A 21911-nucleotide genomic window follows, 5' to 3' on the forward strand; every position below is an offset into this window, starting at 1 on the left:
CTTTAAGTGTACTGGTCAGTGATCTGAAATTCTCCCACTCTGAAAAGGAAATCAGTTTTGTAACTTTGGTGATGGTAAAACCTAACCTAACCAATCATCACTTGCTGGCAAAGTCTGACCTGAACTAAGTCTTTGTACAAAGTCTTCCTGTATCTGTCTTGGTGTGCTTAGTCATGCTTTTCGCTGGAGAAAGGTTAACTTGTTTGACTACAGGGTGTTGCTCCAGACCTCACTGCAGAAGTTCTTTTTTAAAAAATCTTAAAAATTCCTAATTTCTGAAATATACCTGGCTATACGGGCTTTAGGATATTCAAAAAGATAAAAGGAATAACTTCCACTAAAAAGTACATGACATTTTTGAAACAAAAACTGGCAGAAAAGATAAGAAAAAGTAAATATGAGAAAGAGTCAATCAAAAAGTTTTAAAATTAAAAGTATAAATTAAACTGAATCAATAAGCTGGATAAATTCCAGACCAGAGCTAGTGAAATAGAATATTTATGTATTGTAAAAGAGTCTTGAGGAATTCACCCAGAAAGCAGAACAAAGAGCCAAAGAGTTATAAAACTATAAAACAGCAAACAGGCCACCTCTAAAACAAGTGAGCCTCTCATCAATTCAAGTAGTCAAAAGAGGGTTAAGTAAATATAACACATAACAAGGATAATGCAGAAAGAATTCTTTCACAGGAAGGAAAATCAGATTAGTTCCAAGGCCTCTTCTAACTCTGTAAGTCTCTGAATTTTAGCACAAGGGTCTATAAAAGCACTGTCAGTAGAATTTTCTGTGATGATAAAAATATTCTATAATCTGTGCTGTCCAATAGGGTGGCCACTAGACATATGTGATTACTTAGCACTTAAAATGTGGCTAGTGAAACTGAGGAACTTATTTTAAACTGCATTTAAGTTTAATTAATTTAAGTTTATACAGGTTGAATATATCTTATCTGAAATGTGTGGGACCAGAAGTGCTTCAGATTTTGGACTTCTTTTGGATTTTGGAATATTTACATTCTATTTACCAGATGAGCATCTCAAATCCCAAAATACAAAATGCTCCAATGAGCATTTCCTTTGAGCATTATGTTGGCCCTCAAAAAGTTGTGGATTTTGGCCAGCATAGTGGCTCACATCTGTAATCTCTGCATTATGAGAGGCCAAGGCAGGAGGATTGTTTAGGCCAGGAGTTTGAGACCAGCCTGGACAACTAGAGAGACCCCACCAATACAAAAAAATTTTTTTTAAATTAGCCAGGCATGAACCGCCATGCTCAGTGCTATGGCTCTAGGCTAAATCAAAGGTGAGGCCACCTCTTGATGAGTCATCAGCATCATTTCCTGGAGGTTAGCCCTTCTCCACTGTACCTCCCCATTGTCTGGGTAACACACACACACACACACACACACAAATACACACACAAACACATACATATATGTGTACTTGTGTATGTATGCGCATTTTTATGTATATGTGTAAGTATGTACAAACCTACACCCATATACGTAAGTGTATGTACGTGTACACACACACAGCATAGACAGGCAGGCAGGGAGACACAAACTTGGTATTAGAATGGAGTAAGGGAAGGCCATTTTGTTTTTCTTTATGCATATCCATACTGTTTTACTTGTCACAACAAGTTTATCAAGTTTATTTCATAGAACACAAATTCTAATAAAATAAAGTGAATTGAAGACTATACTTAAGAAATATATGTAAATCCTTTAGCTGCTACCTTCACAATGTTAGGCATATAGTTTATAAAAGTGTGCACATCTAAATGTTCAGTTAAAATTAATTCCATATATATTTTCATTTTGCAAATTTAATCCCTCAAATGTTCATTTTCCTCAGAGGTATAAAACAGAACATTACAGAAAAAGTAAAGAACGAAAATATAGTGGAGGAAGTTTTTTTTCAGTGTCTTCATTTTGAGGTGCTGTGCTGTGTATTTCTACTGTTATTTGACATACTGTACTTCTAACTCCACTCTTACATCAGTATAGTCTAAATTTGGTTGTGAGGCTCAAAGAACTCCTGGGAAAGGAGTAAGGCCAAGACCTGTAGCAACCTGTTCTCCAAGCCATGCGGTAGATGCCTTGGGGTGTAGCAGTTCCGGATTCTAAATTCAAGGAATTCAGCTGTTACAAATTGCTTAGCCTAAGGGGTTGAACAGTCAGTGAAAGTGGTATCCTTCTAGGCTAAGCTGTGCAGTTTCTGGAAGCCTTTTAAATTGAGTCTCATCTGTCTTTTAAGAGAGATCCTGGCCCAAATCAGCAGCAACAGGATGCCCCCTTGTAAGTCCAGGTAACCAAAAGGAAAGGATTCTGTGGTTTCCCACATCCCTGCCATGTCTAAAAAGTGCTCAAAGAGCAAGCTGAACATGGCTTCACACAGTGTACCATCCAGCCCCCACCCAGAGAACTCAGCAAATGTCGATTAACACCTCTGAGAAATTCTACCAGACAGGGAGGTAGTAGTAGCTTTGACTACAAATAAAACGCCTGTCCCACCTCTCTCCCGCTGAGGTCCACCATGACGGGGTGTGCGGGTGTGGGCTGTTGCACTGCCAAGGGTCTTGGCTGTCCCTCAAGCAGGAAGTGTCTGCCCTCACAAGCCAGGGTGCAGCGGAATCTGGTCACTGGCAAATGCTGGTAAAGCAAGCAACTTCAACAACAACAACAAAATCAATAGTCACAACTGAGAACACGAAACAGAATATCGAAGCACATCTCTGACCACTCTTAGTCATTCAATTCACTCATTCATTCATCATTCCTTTAACAAATTCTTACTAAGCATCAACTATAGAAATTAAGCAATAAATTTTCATCTGCATGAAGAAGGGAAGAAACAAATGTCCGCAAACCCAGATTCTAGTTTAAGCTCTTCCCCTCACTGGATGCATGACCTTGAGGGTATTACCTGGGCCTGCAACAGCACTACCGCACGCTAGAGCGTGGTGGCCACTCCTAAACCAGCCACGGTGTGCACAGTGCTTTGTGCTTCGTACTTGAAGGACACAGGTAAGATAGGGAAGAAAATCACAAATAATTATCCAGAGCCTCAGCCTGCAGCTGGGATCCTGAGCCCTCTCACGAACCCTTGCATTTAAAGCTCCTCATTTAGAGGCCACCGGACAATGCTGCATCTGCACCTCCTGTCCCGTACTAACTTTTCCTGGGGAGATCCTGCAGAGGCACATGGCTCTGTGACTGGCAGCTGGAGGGCAGATGCTTCATAGTAATCCCTGGGGAGCAGCACCAAGTAATCCTAGTAAATAAAGACCAAAAAGACAAAATTATTCATTTTGATGGTAGCCCCGCTTTGGTAATATAATACTCCCAACATCCTAGTTAAATAAATAATAACCAGGTGAAGCCACTAGTTAAACTCTCCATATCAACTGCTTTGTTCTTCGTGCTGAGTCACGAGAACACCCAAAGCAACTCATCTGAGGTTGTTTATGCATTGGAGAGAAGCTCCTCAATGTGGACGGTTCTATCTTTCAATTCTCAGGAGAAATTTGTCTCTTCCAGTTTGTTTAGAAATTCAAACATTTACAAAGATAACAAAGGTCAATAGGTCAAACGTTCCTTGGAAATGCTGGTTGTCTCCATCAGTACAGCACACTGAACGTGGATCATGTCTGATGGCTTCCTGCCCCCACACCCGAGCAGCGCTCAACTGGCATGGTATAAAAAGTGATGCTTTGTGATCTGGTGATTCATAGGAGGGAACTGGCCTGCTGCCTGTCCCAGAAATGAGAGGAAGAACATGTTCCACTGAATGTGCCAAACGAATCCCACAACGTAAATTCAGCTAAGCAGCTCTTCAGGAAAGAGCAGAGCTCCAGGCTTCTGAGACGTGGATGACTGACAGCTCCCAGCCGTCCTGGCAGCGCCACATATCTGCAGAAGGAAGCGGGGAGGGGATGTTTGCCTCAGCTGAGATGAGGCTCATACATGGACCTCAGAGAGAAATGTACGGGAGGGGAAAAGTAGCAGATCATGGCTCAGGGGACTCAGAGTGAGTTTTCATTTTTAAATGGTTATTGTTATATGAGTAAGTTTCCTAGGTCGGAACTGTATGTTCTCATTACTTTATGGTCCCACAGATCCTAGAAAAGGAAAGGTTGATAATAAGCGTTCAATAAAATATTTTTAGAGAAAATGAGATCATAACATGGAGGCATACATATGTATTAATATTACTACACAATCACACAGATTAAATGTCATCAAGCATCTTCCATGCCTAGGTAGGAACTTTTATATTGTACCTTTTCTTCCCCTTAGTCCAACTTTGTACCCATTTTTGGTATGAATGGAATTCTCCTCTTCCTCATTTCTAACATTGTGAAACATTCTTGAACTTTTTTAACACAGTAAAGCTTTCTACTAAGAAGATACAAGAACAGGGACTTCTTGTTCTTATGCTGTCTTGAATGGACAGCATAAACCTTCACATTATTTTTGTAAGATCCCAGATTTGGAAAGGACCTATTAGAATAAGTATTGTCCCTGCTGTATGGGAGAAGAAACTGAGGCAGGATTGGAATTAAGGGACTTGCCTAAGATTTGCTAACATGGCCAATCAATGAAGTTGGGCCAGAAGAAAAAGCTTTATTTTTTCCACCCCAAGCTTTTCCCAAATATTTTATTTTGAAAAGACCTTGCTATAAACTAAAACAGGCCTCAAAGCACACATCAAAGAGGGCTGTCTCAGAGAACAGGCTTCTCTGGCTGTTCCATCAGTGTTTGAGACACAGCCTTTCCCTTGATGAAGAGTTGTGTGTAGAAGGCAATCTGTGTGGGGAGACTACTGCCTGGGTTTAAGGCAGGAGAAAGCAGGAAGAGTGTCACAGACAAGCACTGGCTCCTGCAGCCTCTTCCTTCTCTTGTTACCACTGAGAACGTCACTGAAATTAGTGTCTTCTCATCCTCTAGAACCTTCTGACTTTGTTGTGCACAATCCCCAGACAGGCTTATGTTACAGATATCCTTCTGATTCGTGCTTGAAAATCCCAAATATGCTTTGGAAGGGCGGGGACATGTGCTCAGGAAGGTTTTGCATTTTTTCTGATAGCTTTGAGTCTCTTTTTTGGAGGAGAAAGAAAGAGTTTATTAATTTGCTGGCAAATGAGGAGGTTGGCAGACTCCTGTCTCAAAGTACCAATGTCCTGCCTCTGAGCAGAAGTACAGAGCTTTTAAAGGTTCTGATTAGTCCCATAATCCCATCTCTGGCTAAAACAATCTCATTACCTCCAACCAGGCAATTCCCCCAAGCCATCTCCTGTGGCACAAAGAACAAAGCACATTCCCATGCCCCTCCCAGCCACTGGCATGAGGCAGGGATGTAGGTTTTAGTTCTCAAAAACGGTGAGGGAGTTTTGAAGAGACAGAAAACATTTTTACCCCTTTTCAGACCATCTTCTATTACATATTCCCCACTGTCAATTTTTACCCTTCCATATCTATGGGAGGAGGGGCAACACAGTCATCAAGCTACTTCCTGCTGAATGTGGCAACGTTTTAGATGGAAGGTCTATACTTATTTATGTCATTACAAAGTTTTGGCAGTCGACTGACGACAACAGACTACCAGGTGAAAAGGGGCATAAGCAACAACTACAACCATGAGGACTGACAAGGAGGGATGGAGGATACCTGATAGGAGAGATTTTACCCCGCTTGGTATCTAACACACCAGCAGGACTGTGTGTCCTTCCTGTTGCCTTGCACATAATGTCTACTACAGGGCTGGGCAGGAAAGAAACATGGGACCTATGAGTGAGGAGCTATTAGTTGCACCCTGTAGGTGATCTGAGAGACCAGCTTCTGCAAATTCAGAAATCATGTACAGAAATACTTGCACTGAATGAGGTTTAGGATAACACATCCAGCAGCAAGACAGATCAACAGAAGAGGCGATAGCCCAGGGATATCCTCACTAACGAGTTGTCCTTCTATCCTCCGCTACCAAGGAGGGTCTATTATCACTCTTGTGAAATGTCCAGGGCTCTGTAGAGTGTGCTCCTGGGTCCTGTTGACAATGGGATGTCTGCTGATGTCCTCACTGCAGGAGGAGGAGCCGCTAAGCCGTCTCTGTGCCTGTCTGTGCCCAGCGTCCACCACCGGCATGCCATTCTCTATCTGCTCAGCCTCGTTCCTGAGACTGCCGATGTCATCCTCCAAGACCTGATCCTGTTCTGTGCCAGCATACGTGTTCAGGAACACAGTGAAGGGCCTGTCTCAGGCCAGCAGCTCCTGGAACTTTGAGCCTTTAGGAGGGTTTTTGTTTGTCTGGTTTTTGTTTTTTGTTTTTTGTCCAAGAGAAGCTAGTTGAAAGGATATAGAAGATACCTCGAGTTGGTTTCTGTGTCATTTGAGGGCAAATGTCACCATAGGTTCCTTGGGTGGGGGCTGGATGGTCCCTGTGTCTAAAACCACCTATGATTTTGATATCCTGTGGTCACTGTGGGTCACAGTCTTAGATGGGACCATCTCTGAAGTGGGAAGAAGCCCACGGAGCTCTCTGTTCAGAACTAAGTCTTACCAGGAGGACTCCCTCTGCCTTAATACAAGCAATCCATGTCCCCGGTGTGATCGAAAATGTGTCTGCAAAACCATTTCCAGGGATGGTGACAAAGGCTGGCTCCTTGCTTGGTAGGAAGATGATCTCTTTGCTTTGAGCAGCACCTATCAGAAATACAAAGAACTGCTTAAGGCGTTTTTCTATCAGTTAGTGTTATGATTTTAGATATTCAGTTTTTCAGTTTACATTTTAAAAAGTTTAAGGTGGTTTACTAATCATATGTACTGATCAGATTTATTGATCTTACTTTTTTAGTTCTATGTAGGCAGAGCCATATGTATGAAATAGACTAGAAAGACACCAATAAGATGTTAGCAATGGCTATCTATGCTAGGATTATGGATAATTGTTTAATTTATTAAATAAGTATATTAATATACATAAGCTGTTTAGGAAAGTTCCTTGCATATAGTAAGAGTTCAATACAGTACATTAGCTACTAAATTATTTTCTTATTTTTTTGTTTTTATGTGACTTTTTTTTTAGAGATGGGGGTCTCACTATGTCGCCCAGGCTGGACTGCAGTGTCTATTCGCAGGTACAATCACAGCACATCAGAGCCTCAAACTCCTGGGCTCAAACAATCCTCCTGCTCAGCCTCCCAAGTAGCTGGGACTACACTATATGTGATTTTTATATTTTAATTTTAATTTTAACTTCTATGAATGAACTTGTATTCATTTTGTAATAAGAAAACTTTTGGTTTTCTGTTTGTTTTCTGGAAGTAATGTGTTTTCTTCTGCATTAAACAAAAAGAGGATCATTTGTAAAAGGTTCAGAAACAAAACTGTTGCATCTGAGTTCAGCTGAAACTTTTTCTTCAGAAGAAATGTTTACTCCAAATTCTTGTCTTCACTCTCATCCTGCAAACATCTAGGGGGCCCACTATGTGCCAGGTTTGGAACTAAGTTCTGGGGACAAGGCAGTGAACATAGTAAGCATTGCCGTTGCTCCCTGATGATGGACAGGAGAGGTAAGGTACACAGATTAGAAAATAGGAGAACATGGCAGCATTTTGCACAGTGGTATTTGGGAGAAGCATCATTTGCCATGGGAATGCATAACGTGGGCTCCTGATGCAGACTTGGAGGACAGGTGTCCTGGAGGATGAAGAAACAAGCCAAAATGTCTGCCACCTACTTGGGTTAACAGAGGGCAGAAGCTGATGCTATTGTCACCGAGGAGCAGAGTGGTCTGTGAGAATGAGTTCGGACTCTGAAAACTGGTCTACAAAGAGCAGTGGTGCACTTAGGCAATTTACTAAACCTCTCAACTCTGTTTCCTCTTGAACCCACTTCAGTCTGGATGCTAAAGCACCCTGTAAGTGACAGAGTGAGTCTGCTCATTCTTCCTCTTGGTTAATCAACCTCCAGCCACACACACCTGGCTGATACAACTTGGAACGATGTCACTGCTTCCCCCAATTTTGACTCGGCCACGGGTTCTAAACAAAGACGGGTACACCTTGATCATAAATTAGATTTCCATCGGTGTCATTTTGTGTCCTTGTGGGATTGCAAATGCTTTCCAGAATCTGTTTCCAGGACAGGTAGAAGCCCTGAGTCCATGTGGAACAGACTTGTGGCCAGGCTGTGCTCTCTTCCGTGTTCCTATGCCTGCAGGAACCCCTCACCCTCGAGTGAGGTTTGCAGCTCCCTCCAGGAGCTCTGTCGTGCTTCGTGCTTTACAGCACTCATGTTAAAAATTCCTATCCTTGCCTGTTTCTCCTTGAACTACTTGGTTTGCTTGAAACAATGGGAGAATTTAGGGCAGTATGCCAAAGTCTCTCACATAACCCCAAAAAGGTGATGCTTACTTCACCATGAATGAGTTATAAATTATTAACAGCTTTGCTCAGTGGAGGTAACCTCTTGGGTTCAGCCAAGGTATGTGGGTTGTTTTATCGATTTTTTTAACATGACGGTTAACGATAAATTTAAGAGCAAAATTTAAATAAGTAGATTGTTTAGAGAATGAAACAGTAACAAAAGACATAGCAGCAAGACAAGTGTCTAATCAGACTATATGCCAGGCTTAACGTTTTCTAGGGATGACCAACTTTGTGAAAATTGGAGATAATGTTTCACTGATCAATCACTTCTTAATTGAAACGAGGCTTGAAATTTTACCTACCTGCCTTCGCCTGGGATGGATAAATAGTAATACGGCCAGATACTGCTTCGGTTCTGGGGTTAACATATCTCAGAATAACTCGAAACAAGGAGAGATTTGACTTCCCCACATTCAGTATTATTCTTACATCATTCTGAAAAATACCCAAAAGCCATAAAGTGTAGAAAAAACAACTGTTTAAAAGACATGCTAGCCAAACAGTGACTTTAGTCCAGTTTCACTGTTTCACTTACACACACACACACGCACACACACACAAATACATACATATTCACACCCACTCAACAAGCACTGAGTAATGTGTGGAAGATGGAAACAGGCAAGTCTAATAATGAATGAAAATCACTTACAAGCAAAGTTACAGTGAAACGCACTCCCTTAGCAACTCAGATCGTCTTTTGACCTTCTTTGTAATCAGGCAGACAGGGCGGAGTATTAGATGGACTAGTTTAAGAAAGCCACAGTGTCTTTTTCATAGGGCGACTTTTGTTCTTTTGGGTAGATGCCCAGCAATGGGACTGCTGGATCAAATGGTAGTTCTACTTGTATCTCTTTAAGGTATCTCCATATTGCTTTCCACAGAAGTTGCACTAGTTTGAAGTCCCACCAGCAGTGTAAGAGTATTCCTACCTCTCTGCATCCATGCCAACATTTATTGTTTTGGGACTTTTTGATAAAGGCCAGTCTCACTGGAGATAAGTGATATCTCATTGTGGTTTTGATTTGCATTTCCCTGATAATTAGAGATGTTGAGCACCTCCCGGGGGATGGACACGCTTGAAGCTCGGACTTGGGGGAGAGGGGGGGCAAGGGCAACATACGTAACCTAAACGTCTGTACCCCCATAATATGCTGAAATAAAAAAAAAAGAAAAAAGAAAACCACAGTAACAGGGACAACCACCACTGGCTGGGAAAGATATAAAGGCAGAAGAGAAGGAGAGGGAAGTGTATTATTTCACACCAACAGCCCTGTAGAGAGACCACCCTAGGGTCCACTTCACCTATATAAAGTCCAAATGGTCACAGAAACCACAGCGGCTAGGGAAAGGTTTAAGACCCCAAACACAATAGTGGGAAAATCTGGATGTAATTAAAATACACCTATTAAGTGTTATGAAGTTTTATCTCAATCTCCTATGTGAGAAGAATGGTAGCTCTTCATCCCAGAGGAAGGGTCCTGCTGCTGCCCAGGGCCTAGGGCTCAGGCAATACTCTCTAAGCATGGTGGAGCCCGTGATCTTGAAAGAAGCAGTAGACTACTTTAATTCTGAACCACAGGCTACATGTCCAGCTCTGGCTGTGGCCCAAAGAAAGTTCACGGAGCTTGGAAATTCCCAAATCATTTAGGTCTTTTGGTCTCTCCCCAGCTCCTTTGGTTAAAAGGAAGGGGATATTTGTAGAGTGAGATACTGGTGACAGTAAAGACTGACTTTGGGTGGGATCACTTGCTCTGGAAGCAGGAGCTGCAGGTGGCTGACTCTGAGGAGCTCCTGTGGGCCCACACACTTTGTCTGAATTCATCTTTAAGTATTAGTACCAAGTTGGAAAACAAAATAAGAAAAAATGTATTAGAAGCAGAGTAGAGTTAGTGGTGATTTTTAGGGACACCACCAAAGTCCTCTGACCAAAACAACTTCGTCAGAAAATCCATCATTTGGAATTCATTCCTTTGTGTCTACCAGCTGTATGCACCTGTGAGAAAGTATCCACCTTGACTGGGCTCTCAGTTACTCACAACCTACTATGATTCAATGGAATCCACTGCTTTTTTCTGAATAGTGAAATAAGATCAGTACACTAAAGAAAACAAATTGCTGTATTTGGGGAGAAGGAAGAAAGAGTGAGGTGTCTTAAGATCCTAGGTATTATTTGGGAAAGGCAGCTTGCATGAGGGATTTTGGCCAGGTACAAAGCAGTATTAGAATCAGTGGGGGCTCCCAGAGAACTGTGAAGCTGTCCTAGTTACTCCACGGGCTGCCTGAGATAGAAATATCTGGTCCTGACTCTGCTAAGGACAATTATTGGGTTACCACGGTCATCAGTTTACCTCTCTTATTCTGAATTTCTCACTGAAAAACAGCTTAAAGAGACCAACTTCAAAGAGAAATTCTGAGTACAAAACCACTCAATAACTATACAGAATTATTTAGTTATAAATATTATGTAAGTTCTAAAGAATTCCCTCATTTATTCTAATGCAAAGCCAAGATACAGTAGAGAAGAAAGAAGGAAAGAAGAAATATGGGAAAGAAAAATTAAATAGCACTGACACTGATCATTTATCTTAGTTTCTATGCACACAGTAATTCGGAGTTTAACGAAGGCATCAGCCAAAAATTAGCAAGACTAGCTTTCCTGGAATTATTTAAACTAACTCATTTTTATTTTTCCATAAGTAGTTTTAAAGAAAAATGTCCCTCATGTTATAATATAGCCTGATGAAGAAAGAAATTTCTTTCTTCTTGTAAAATGTCTCCAGAGATAAACATCATTTTCTTTAATCCCTTCACTTTCTGATTTGTTGCCCAAATCCAAGTAACGATGAAGTATGAAATCCACATATATGCTTATCAGTTAAGGCCCAGCCCTACCTCAAACCCTAAGTTTAACCCCAACTCCAACCCAAACCCTACTCTGGAGAAAAAAAATCCTGGTTTTGGGGACAGGCCACCTTTTGGGGGGCTCACCAAGAATGCTGTGGGTAAGTTTCTGGACTACACCACCATGAAGCTGTTTCCTAGTGGCCATGTACCTGTACTGAGGTCATCTGGGCATATCCTCTCCAGCTAAACTCAGGAAACTCCAGGGGATCAAATCCAAACCGAAGGTCCCTTCCATCAGGGGTAGTGCCATCTTCAATCTCATACTTCATATGATGCAAATCTGGGAAATAGTAGTTGTTTTCAGGCCTTTTATAAATAAAAAGTAAACAAAGATACAACAAATTAGGGTCATTGGTCATCTGAATATCCTTTAATCCCAAAGTTACTGCTAAAAGAACTCTGCCATGTTGACAGAATACATTAAACAAGAAAAATGAGAGAGGTCCCCTGCTCTTTCTCTAAATTATGCTTTTCATTCACATAAACATTCACATAAAACACCTTCAACACTTACTCATTCCAAGCATTAAAGTGAGAAAATCATTTAGCTCAACCCATAGTGGTAGCATCCTTGAATATGTTCTCAATGATTGCCAACAACTTAGCAAACTCAAATTAGGTTATTTACTATTTATTTATATAATCATTCATTCATTCATACCCTCATACTCACTCATTACACAAATATTAATATCTATATGCCAGGCATTGTTGCTAAGCACCATAAATACAATGGTAAACATGATACAAAATATTTCATATGCTGAATTTACAAGTTAGATACATTTTCCTCTATATGCATTTTTTAATTGTTAGAATGACTTTTCTATCCCTTATTTTCTCTTGAACTGTATACATGCCTATTAATGGATTCCTTTCAAGAGTCCAAGCATGGTGGGCAAAGAGAAGAATCAAAAATACTCTAATGCTTGTGTGGCTTTTAACAAACTACTCGAAGTCCTTCAAAATGATACATTTTGCCAATCTAGTTCACAAGCTAATAGCAGTTAGTGGATTTAAAACCATAAACATCAATCAGTCAAAGGAAATAAAAAACCGTGCTCCTATATTGCAAGTAAAATTACAAATGCCTACAACTTTTCCAGAAGCAATTCGCAAAGATCCTTAAAAATGCTCACACCGGCCGGGTGCAGTGGCTCACGCCTATAATCCTAGCTCTCTGGGAGGCCGAGGTGGGCAGATTGTTTGAGCTCAGGAGTTCGAGACCAGCCTGAGCAAGAGCGAGACCCCGTCTCTACTAAAATTAGAAAGAAATTAATCGGACAACTAAAAATATATAGAAAAAATTAGCCGGGCATGGTGGCGCATACCTGTAGTCCCAGCTACTCAGGAGGCTGAGGGAGAAGGATTGCTTAGAGCCCGGGAGTTTGAGGTTGCTGTGAGCCAGGCTAATGCCACAGCACTCTAGCCCGAGCAAAAAGAGTGAGACTCTGTCTCAAAAAAAAAAAAAATGCTCATACCCATGACCCAGTAATTCAACTTCCATAAAGAGTGATTTTTATAGATAGTGTCAAAGAATTAACATAAAAGAATGTTTATAACAATGAAGACTTGTAAACAATGTAAATGTACTACAATTATGAAATAAATTATGAAATATTATACAACCATTAATATTTTTGAAGATGCTTTAATGATAATAAGAAATCTTTGAGATACATGAAGAAACTGATACAAATTATATGAAAAATACAATGTTAATTTTTATTCATAAAGAAACTCTGGAAAAAAATACACCAAAAATATTAAAAGGGGTTATCTCTGGGTAGAGGAATGAAGATTTTTCTCTGTCTTTTTACTTTTATGAATATATTAAAATGTCTATAATGAACATATATTACATTTATTGTCATAAAAATTATTTAGAAAACCAAGTGAATGCGAATGATTTCTAAACTTGTAAGAAAACCTGACAGTACTCAGATAATATCATAAACAAACATTTGGGAGGATTTGGCAAAAAGGACACAGATTGTCAACCTGGAGAAAAGGCGCCATGCCACCCACACTGCTCATTTCCCATCCTTTCTTTCAGTTATCATTTGCCACTAAATCAAAGGACATGATCTAAATTTCAAGATGTGTGTGTGCACGTGTACCGTAATGTAAAAGTCAGTATTTTTGCCTCAGGCTGGGTAATTTAATTCCCATTTGGTTGCAACATTTTGTCCTGAAAACCAGCCAATCACTTATACAGTTGAAAGGAGAAGAAACATTTGCTGGTTAAGTAAGGGAAATGCCCACTTTATCAACACAAGGGTGGAAAGAGGTGAAACACAGGCGGAAAATGTCTATGAACGTATCTACAAAGTTCTTCTGGTCCGTTGTGAGGGCACTGGTTAGTGGTGGGGAAACGAACCTACAGAGATGTGTCTGTCCTTCTCTCTCTTTTTTTTCTTTTTTTTGAGACAGAGTCTCACTTTGTTGCCCGAGCTAGAGTGAGTGCCGTGGAGTCAGCCTAGCTCACTGCAACTTCAGACTCCTGGGCTCAAGCAATCCTCCTGCCTCAGCCTCCCAAGTAGCTGGGACTACAGGCGCAAGCCACCATGCCTGGCTAATTTTTTGTTTCTATTTTTAGTAGAGACAGGGGTCTCGCTCTTGCTCAAGCTGGTCTCAAACTCCTGACCTTAAGCGATCCTCCCGCCTTGGCCTCCCAGAGTGCTAGAATTACAGGTGTGAGCCATGTCCTTCTCTTATTACAAGGCCCAGCGGCGACAGCCAACGGGAAAGACCAAAAAAAGCACAGCTAGGTTGCTCTGACCTTTAGCCTTCAAATATTGCAAACATCGAGGAAAAGGAGAGAAACACCATATCAAATACAGACACTTTACCTTAACTACATAAAAGATTTCTTTGTTCATCTGCTGATAACACAAGTAGTGAAGGCACCTGAGATTTAGAAGAAGTTGCATTTCACAGAGTTTCCAGCATATGATTAAAAGTCAGAATATTAAAGCTTAAGTTTTTCTTCCCTCCACTGAGGGAAAATTATGGATGGATAATGGCTTCAAAATATTTAAAAGTGCTAAATAGGATGGCTGAAGAGAGCGTGCACTGCCATGGTTCCTACAGCCTCCCCTGGCCTCCAGCTCCACCTCGTCCCCCTTGCCCCTGCAGTTCACTGTAATCTGCTTCTGTGTGAGATGAGGCGCTTCTTCCCACTTCTAGTCTTCTTACCCCCAACCCCAGTGCCTAGTAACACCCTGGCCTCTCCAATCCCTCACTCCTGGGTCCCAAGGGAGAAGCAGGAACTGAGTCTCATCAGCCCAGGTACCTGGGCATGGGGAGCTGCCCCTTGTTAATTCCCTCTCTCCCAGAGCTGGTCCATCTGCTGGCTCCTCATCCTCTGACCTGTACATGGCGGCTGGGACACATGAACCCACCTCATGCTTCCAGCTCTCGTCTTGCCCACCCGGCTTTTTGCACCCATGGGAACTTTCAAGTGAAGCTGCTCCGTGGCCTACCCAGTGGAACAGGCTTCATGGGCAACTTTGCCTCCTGTTTTAATCAGCTCACAGACAAGTGTCCAGACTGCGAATTATATAGGACAGCTTCATCTGCCCTCCATCCTTAGGACTGCGTCTCTCCTCACCAGAGCAGTAGCACAGGCAGGAATGTCTAAGGCCATCTTCTACAACACGCACACGGGAAGAAGCCTCCTGAAGACTCACCACTGGCACGCCTTTCCCACGACGTGCCCTCGGCACTGGCATGCTCCGGAGGGCCCGCTGCACACAGAGGAGAGCGCCCCGCCAATGTCACACTGACACCCTGGAAGTCAGGAAACAGCAGCGTTTACCCGTCGAGTCGCCTCCTTGCTGAGCGCTTCCCCGCCTCTACAAGAAGGGGAACCCAATGATCACAGGGTGGCTGCCTTCCTTCCTCTGCCACATCTTGTATCTGGCCAGCGTTTCAAATATGTAGGAATCTTCCAAACTAAAATGGTGTGTCCCTCCAAAAGTGCACTTCTAAGTCAGAGGTGCACTACTGCAGGCCAGTTCAAACACGGTTGTCCAGTGCAAAGGTGACAGGAGCTCAGGAGCTCAACATGATTCAGAAACACAGTGCTATCGTAAATAATGTGCACTAACGAGGAGCCGTGCGAGAGATTCAGGAGTAGCCTTGTGGGGTCACTATTCCTGCAACTTCGCTATTTACCACGACACTCTCTCTAAAAATATAGTGTTAGCTTTTCTGATAATACAAAATATATCTTTAAAATTATTAAGTCTTGATGTTATTTATAAAATTAACAGATGCCCTCCCATCCCAATTATAATTAAGCCAACAGTGTGCCGGTAGAAGAGAAGTGGAAACAACCCTGTTTGCAATTTATGACTAGTTTCCATGTAATGTTTGGCCAAATTCCCTGGACAGGCTGTTTCAGTGCCATTCCATCAGAAAGTCTGCATGAAGACAACCAGCACAGAAGGAAGGTTATTCTGACCATCTCTGTCCATCAACGCTGACCTTTGCTTAAGACCCCTGGACGTATTTACCTTGACACCCAAAGTAATTGCTCTTTTCCAAAGCAAAATATCCATCGTCACAGGTGTCACAGGAATCACCGCCCACATGGGACTTGCAGTGACAGTCACCATCTCCCTGCAGATGACAAAATTCGATACAATTACAGAACTCCAGAATCTTCAAGATTGAAAACTAGCTCACAAGAAGTGGTGCAGCCAGAATGAGAAAAAGATTACCCCACACTGTATGATTACAGAGGTACTAACACACTCCCCCAGAAACTCCACAATCAGTTGCTATAACGTTTTTACTGTTATCTCATGAAAACTCGGCCCACGTTACCTGCCCACATTCTCCAGCTCCACTCACTGTTCCCGCCTTATCGCACTGGCATTCTGTGGAGAAAAGAGAGCGCCCTTGAACCAAGGGTGACACCAAAGACAGTTCCCCAGCTCTGGGAACCTTCCACGCCTGCAATGTAACATGTGCAGTCAGCCTTTCCTGCACATTTAGCAGAATTACAGTTTGCACCACTGAGTCCCAAAATTGGATTGCTTTCTGGAGTTGGCAGAACAGACCAATCGATACCATCCATCTACATAAAGTAGTGGCTAGTTTATGGCTACTCCAAGACAAAAGCTGCAACATCATGGGATTTTGAAATGATTCTAGTGTCAAGGTCATTACTAATGTGCCTGCATGAAAATACACTCTATTCAAGGATATTCAGTCTGTTTAGTACCTTTCATTGGGTGTTTTTTAGCGCTTATCCCGGCTTCAAAATAAGCATAAAATTAAACCAGAAAGAATAGATTATAAAAACAAGAACATAAAAACCGTTTATCAAGTGGCTGCCTTTGCAAACAACAAAATACATATGGAAACAGGATATAAATCCATCCCTTACTGAGATTTTGAAAACGACAGAAGTTCTGCAAAAAGTTGGGGCTGGGGGGGGAATATCAAAACATTACATGGAATTTCAATCAAATCAAATTGATTCAGCAAATAGCTCTTTTGTGGTTTTAGTTACCGAGGCAGAGAAAATTAAGAGGAAGTCACAATACAGTAAATTATGTTGTATGAGAAACCTTACCTGAACATCCATTGGGGTTTTCTTTGGCTAGATTCCAATATAATGGTTTGCAGATGCTACAAGTAGGACTTTCAACATGAAGCTTGCATTGGCAATACCCCTTTGAATGAAAATCAAACTAACATTTGACATCTTGGAACTGATATGTTTTCAAACATGTGCTCTAAGCAAAGGCTTGTCACAGAAATATATTTTGGCCATGAAAAATAATTAAATGTATCCAGGGGGAACAAACATACTGGGTTGATTTCAACAGTCTGCTAATTGCTAATTGCTTTAGGTTGTTTATTCATTTATTTGTTATACATATAATCCACATTTGTGGTTAAAAAGAAATTTGAAAATAGAGAGAAAGAAAAAAATTTTTAAATAACGCTTCTTTATAAAATTGTCAGCGTCTGTTGATGCTGTTACAGTGTGGACTATAATTAAAATGGAAAAATATCTCAATATTTAACACATTGAGAATCAGTGAAGAATTATGTTTATCTGAGAGTGCTTTTGTAATATGCAAGATTAGCTGCCTTGTTTCGACATCGTCAAGGCTCATAGTAAGGATGGCAGAACCTCTGTCACCCTGTCCATCCGGTGCCTGGAGGCCAGCATCTCTAGGCTTTGAGGCCAAGAAGATAGATAATTTCTAAATGTCTTAGAAAATTGTCCTAAGAATACCATACTACTGTGTTTGGAATAATATAAGTTGTAATTATTTTGTACACAGCTGACTTTATTGTCTTTGGCCATTGATTTTCTGTTTTATTAATTATGTTTGTTAGACTTATGTGCAAGGCTCCATGGTGGCAACACCCTCAGAGTAACCTACAGTAAGAGTTAAAGTTTCTAGAATAAAATGTTTAGATAGACCTTATTCTTTTGTTTTTGAAAAAAATCACAAAATCACCTATGTACTTTGAAAAAGAACAATGACTTCTTTAAGCAATTTGGCCTCAAGCTTTATTTGCATTTACTTTTAATTTCAGGAGCTCCTGCACAATCTTTAATACATGTCAGAATAATACCAGTAGCTAGAATCGCAGCCCTTTTATAATCCTCTACTTACCAAACTGGAGTCGATGGTTCCAGCCGGGTCACAAGCACTGCTGGAACCTGTGTAGGATTTAGAAATTTTAAAAAATATCTGGTGGCTTGTTTATTTTTCTCTTTGTTTTGATGTTTGAAGTTTTAAAAGTTTTTCATGCTTTTAAAAATAGTGCAAAAACGTTTACATTTTTTGATCGATGGGTGGCAAAGACTTTGTGTGCAATCAAATCCCAAATAACATTTACGGTCCTTAATCCCCAAATCACCTCTTTTGCTACAATTCTCTACCCCGCCTACTAATAAAAATTCATTTCTAATTGATGATGGAGAGATTAGGAAAAGGAGGTTCTAAAATTTTGAGCATCTTTAGTATTGTCCAGAAGAGGGCAATATGGTACCAAGAGATTTTTAATTGTCCATTAAAAAGAAGTTACACAATTTGCAAGAACAGTTTTTGATTAACCAAGAGTTAATTCTTTAATTATCACAACCCCCTTGTTCCCACCTGTACTAAAGTTATTTATAAAACCAATTAGTTTTCTGTCTTGATTTAGTATAGCACTACAAGCCTAATATACTCTCTCTTCAATAAATTGCGATCTTACAGTGTTTCAGTATTACTATTATACAGCATTCGAACTGAAAAAGGTTAGGTAAGTCCATTCCGAGCCTGGTTTTTCAAATCATTTAAATAAATCCATGAGAAGATTGTGTTTCCTTACAAATTGTTAGTTAGCCTTTTTGCCTTTGTTTCTGTTGGCTTCAGTATCCCCTTAACCTCTCTCTCTCTCTCTCTCTCTTTCTCTCTCTCTCTCTGATATTCTTCTGTCCCCCATATTTTTCTGTAATACTAAACTTAACTCTCCCATCTTTGTTTTCCAGCCTGGCCATGCCCAGCCTAGGGTTCCTTCCCAGGACACAAACGTGGCCATATAGCCCTGACATGGCCATGGCTCTCAGCCTCTCTGCCCGGCAGTCACATGCTTCCTTTGGCTCCTGAGGTGCATGGAGGTAGCAGACCCACCCTGGGATGCCCTCGAACGCCAGGGACCTTCAGGCCTTCTCAAAGGCAAGCAGTCCCCTCTGACTGCTGGCTGCAATTTCCATCCTCAAGAAAACCTGGTCTCTTGAGGATTCTGGTTAGTAAGGTTCTGGGAAATGAAGTCTGCTTGCAGTCTTGCCTGCAGCCAGCTCTGGATGTCAGGCTGGACAGGCTGGTGTGAGAAAACCACATTCTCCTGATGGACTAATACTTTCCAACAGAGCAAGAGTTCACTGAAATCAATAGTCAGGAGCTACTAGCCTGCGCCTTGGAGGCTGCCCACACCAGGAAGCTCAGGGTGATTTGCAGGCATCTCATTTTTGTCCCCTCTGCCCCAGAACATGGCCGACTCTCAATCTCTCACATCAATGGAGGGCTGAATACCAACAATATCCCACAGCCACAGGTTTGGTTTCCATCTCCCTCCTCCTTGGCTCACTCTCTCTAAACAGCAAAGACTCCCATGCACCCCACTCCCCTCCCCCTAACACCTGGGTTGAAGTGTGAAGACAGTCCCCCAGGGGGCCAGAGGCAGGCAGGGAGAGTGGGACAGAAACATAGCAAAGGTCCCACTCAGCCTGCCCACAAGGGCACCTGTGAGGAAGATTACGGCACAGCCAACAGCAGCACCGCAAGCCAATAAGGAGAGAAGGTACGATGCCTTAGGACAGGGGACACAAATGCTCTGTTTAGCTTAAAGGAGTCACCTTTGCCACACCGCTGTCCCCAGAAATTTGACATGTGAACCAAGAAACCCAAATTTATAAGACATGGGAATTTAAATTTTTTGAAGTTAGGAACGAATCATTTCTTGATTCCTTTGAGGATGCACATCTGATATATGTGTCTTCAACTGACTCAAACTACAGAGGAACAAGACGGATTGGGTCAAACATGTCGAAGTACCAGTGGTGGTGCTGCAGGGCATTGCAGGCTTCCCTGGGAGGCTGTCTGCACACACCTCAGAGAGGACCCACCCTCCAGCATGCTGCTGGCTTCCCTACCTTGGCAGTGGGGGAAATCATAAGCTCCCGAGAGGCACCTGTCACACCGCTGTCCTGTAATCCCTGGCCGGCATTCACACTGTCCAGTCACGGGGCTGCAGGGTGTCTGGTAGGACCCCAGGGCTGAACACCAGCAGGCTGCATGGAAAGAACTCAGTCAGACCCAGGGGGGCAGGGCAGCGGCAGAATCGCGTCCTGGCTCAGAGCAGAGAGGTGGAGCCAGAGAGACCCAAGATCAAGTGCCAGCTCCACCTCTTATGGGAGCTGGATCCTGAAACAAGTCACTCAACTGCTCTAAGCCTCAGTGTCCCCATCCTTACATGGGAGTGACACTAGCATCTACTTGACAAGATTGTTGTGAGGGTTACGTAATACTTAACAAAGGAGCTGGGGGCAATGCCTATCATAGCAAGCACTCGATAGCTGCTAGCTTAGTTTTTTGGTTTTTTTTTTGTTTGTCTGTTTGTTTTTGAGACAGAGTCTCACTCTTTTGCCCGGGCTAGAGTGAGTGCCGTGGCGTCAGCCTAGCTCACAGCAACCTCAAACTCCTGGGCTCAAGCGATCCTCCTGCCTCAGCCTCCCGAGTAGCTGGGACTACAGGCATGCGCCACCATGCCCGGCTAATTTCTCTATATATTTTTAGTTGTCCATATAATTTCTTTCTATTTTTTTTTAGTAAAGATGGGGTCTCACTCTTGCTCAGGCTGGTCTCAAACTCCTGAGCTCAAACAATCCACCCACCTCGGCCTTCCAGAGTGCTAGGATTACAGGCGTGAGCCACCACGCGCAGCCTAGCTTAGTTTTTATTGCTGTCATTAATTTCATATTCAGCAAGACTGGCAGGTGGTGCGTGAGGGCTTTGGGGACGCTTCTCACACACAGTAACTGGCACTTGTAAAAGGAGGGTGGAGGGAGCAGCTGATGGGGGACGTGACTCACTGGAGAGGCCACTTTAATTTCACATCCCCCTGGGGATCAGGTGCAAACCATTCCAGTCCACATCAGCCTGCAACTGTTCCCGCTCTTCTCTGACCTCCTTTCTTCATACCGATTTTCTAAGGTCTAGTGTAGTAGAATAGTCATGGAAAGTTATGCAGGCAGCACTGGGAATTGATGGGAAAGGCAGCACATCTACTTCGGCTAAGTGGATGAATAAACATGCGTGGATGGACAGAAGAGACTCTGGCCATTGCCCTCTTGGCTCCCTCTTCCCACTGGGTCAGGTTCTTACCAGTCTCTGCAACTAAACTCCTACAGGGCTGGAGTTGCTCAGAGTCACCCCCATTTACCCTGCAAGGATTCTGCTTCTGGGGAGGGGAGAGCAGTGGAAATGAGCAGACTGACTTCTTCAACTGAAGGGTTTTACATCTTACAAACTGGAAGCAACCAGAGAGATTGTCTCATTGAATTCCACCATTACATGGTGAAGCTCAGAAGTTAAGTGGCATTTCCAAAGTCACGGAATTAGTCTGTAGCAAACGGCTTCTGTCTTTGGGGTCAGACACATCTGGATTCAAACACCAGCTGTGCCACTTAATAGCCATGCCATCATGGGCTAGTTGCTTAGCCTCTTTAAGCCTTGGTTTCCTTTCCTGTAAACTGGAGTTGAGGATAGGTCATTTGGTCATGAGGTCATCAGAGAATCACCAGCAATAGGTACTGAGCACAATGTCTGGCATAGAGGAAGTGCTCAGTAAGTGCTCACTCTCATTGACATTGTTATTCTAATTATCCAAGTCCCCAGTGCTTGGAGAGGTGCTCTTCACATTGTCCCATATTGAATTAATGACAATCAATAAATTCAATAAATTAGTATTTCTGACTTCCAAATTTATATCCAGCGTACACACAGTAAAAAAAAAAAAAATACAACCCTGTTTGCAAGGTTTCAAAAAGTTGG

General features: G+C 42.2%; 1 protein-coding gene across 2 annotated transcripts in view; it reads right to left on the reverse strand.

The window, feature by feature from the left end:
- Positions 1-21911, reverse strand: part of LAMA3 (laminin, alpha 3) — a 252466-nt gene that overhangs the window by 115825 nt on the left and 114730 nt on the right. For both annotated transcript variants that reach the window (XM_012662686.1, XM_012662685.1), the window contains exons 14-23: positions 17985-18031; positions 16925-17024; positions 16171-16223; positions 15858-15963; positions 15030-15129; positions 11487-11643; positions 8733-8865; positions 6561-6703; positions 3178-3275; positions 2516-2669 (exon numbers count right to left, since the gene is read on the reverse strand). In XM_012662686.1, the coding sequence (XP_012518140.1) occupies positions 2516-2669; positions 3178-3275; positions 6561-6703; positions 8733-8865; positions 11487-11643; positions 15030-15129; positions 15858-15963; positions 16171-16223; positions 16925-17024; positions 17985-18031 (1091 nt within the window). The remainder of the gene's footprint in view (positions 1-2515; positions 2670-3177; positions 3276-6560; positions 6704-8732; positions 8866-11486; positions 11644-15029; positions 15130-15857; positions 15964-16170; positions 16224-16924; positions 17025-17984; positions 18032-21911) is intronic.

Source organism: Propithecus coquereli, unplaced genomic scaffold (assembly GCF_000956105.1).
Source record: "Propithecus coquereli isolate 6110/MARCELLA unplaced genomic scaffold, Pcoq_1.0 Scaffold773, whole genome shotgun sequence".
Classification (NCBI taxonomy): Eukaryota; Metazoa; Chordata; class Mammalia; order Primates; family Indriidae; genus Propithecus; species Propithecus coquereli.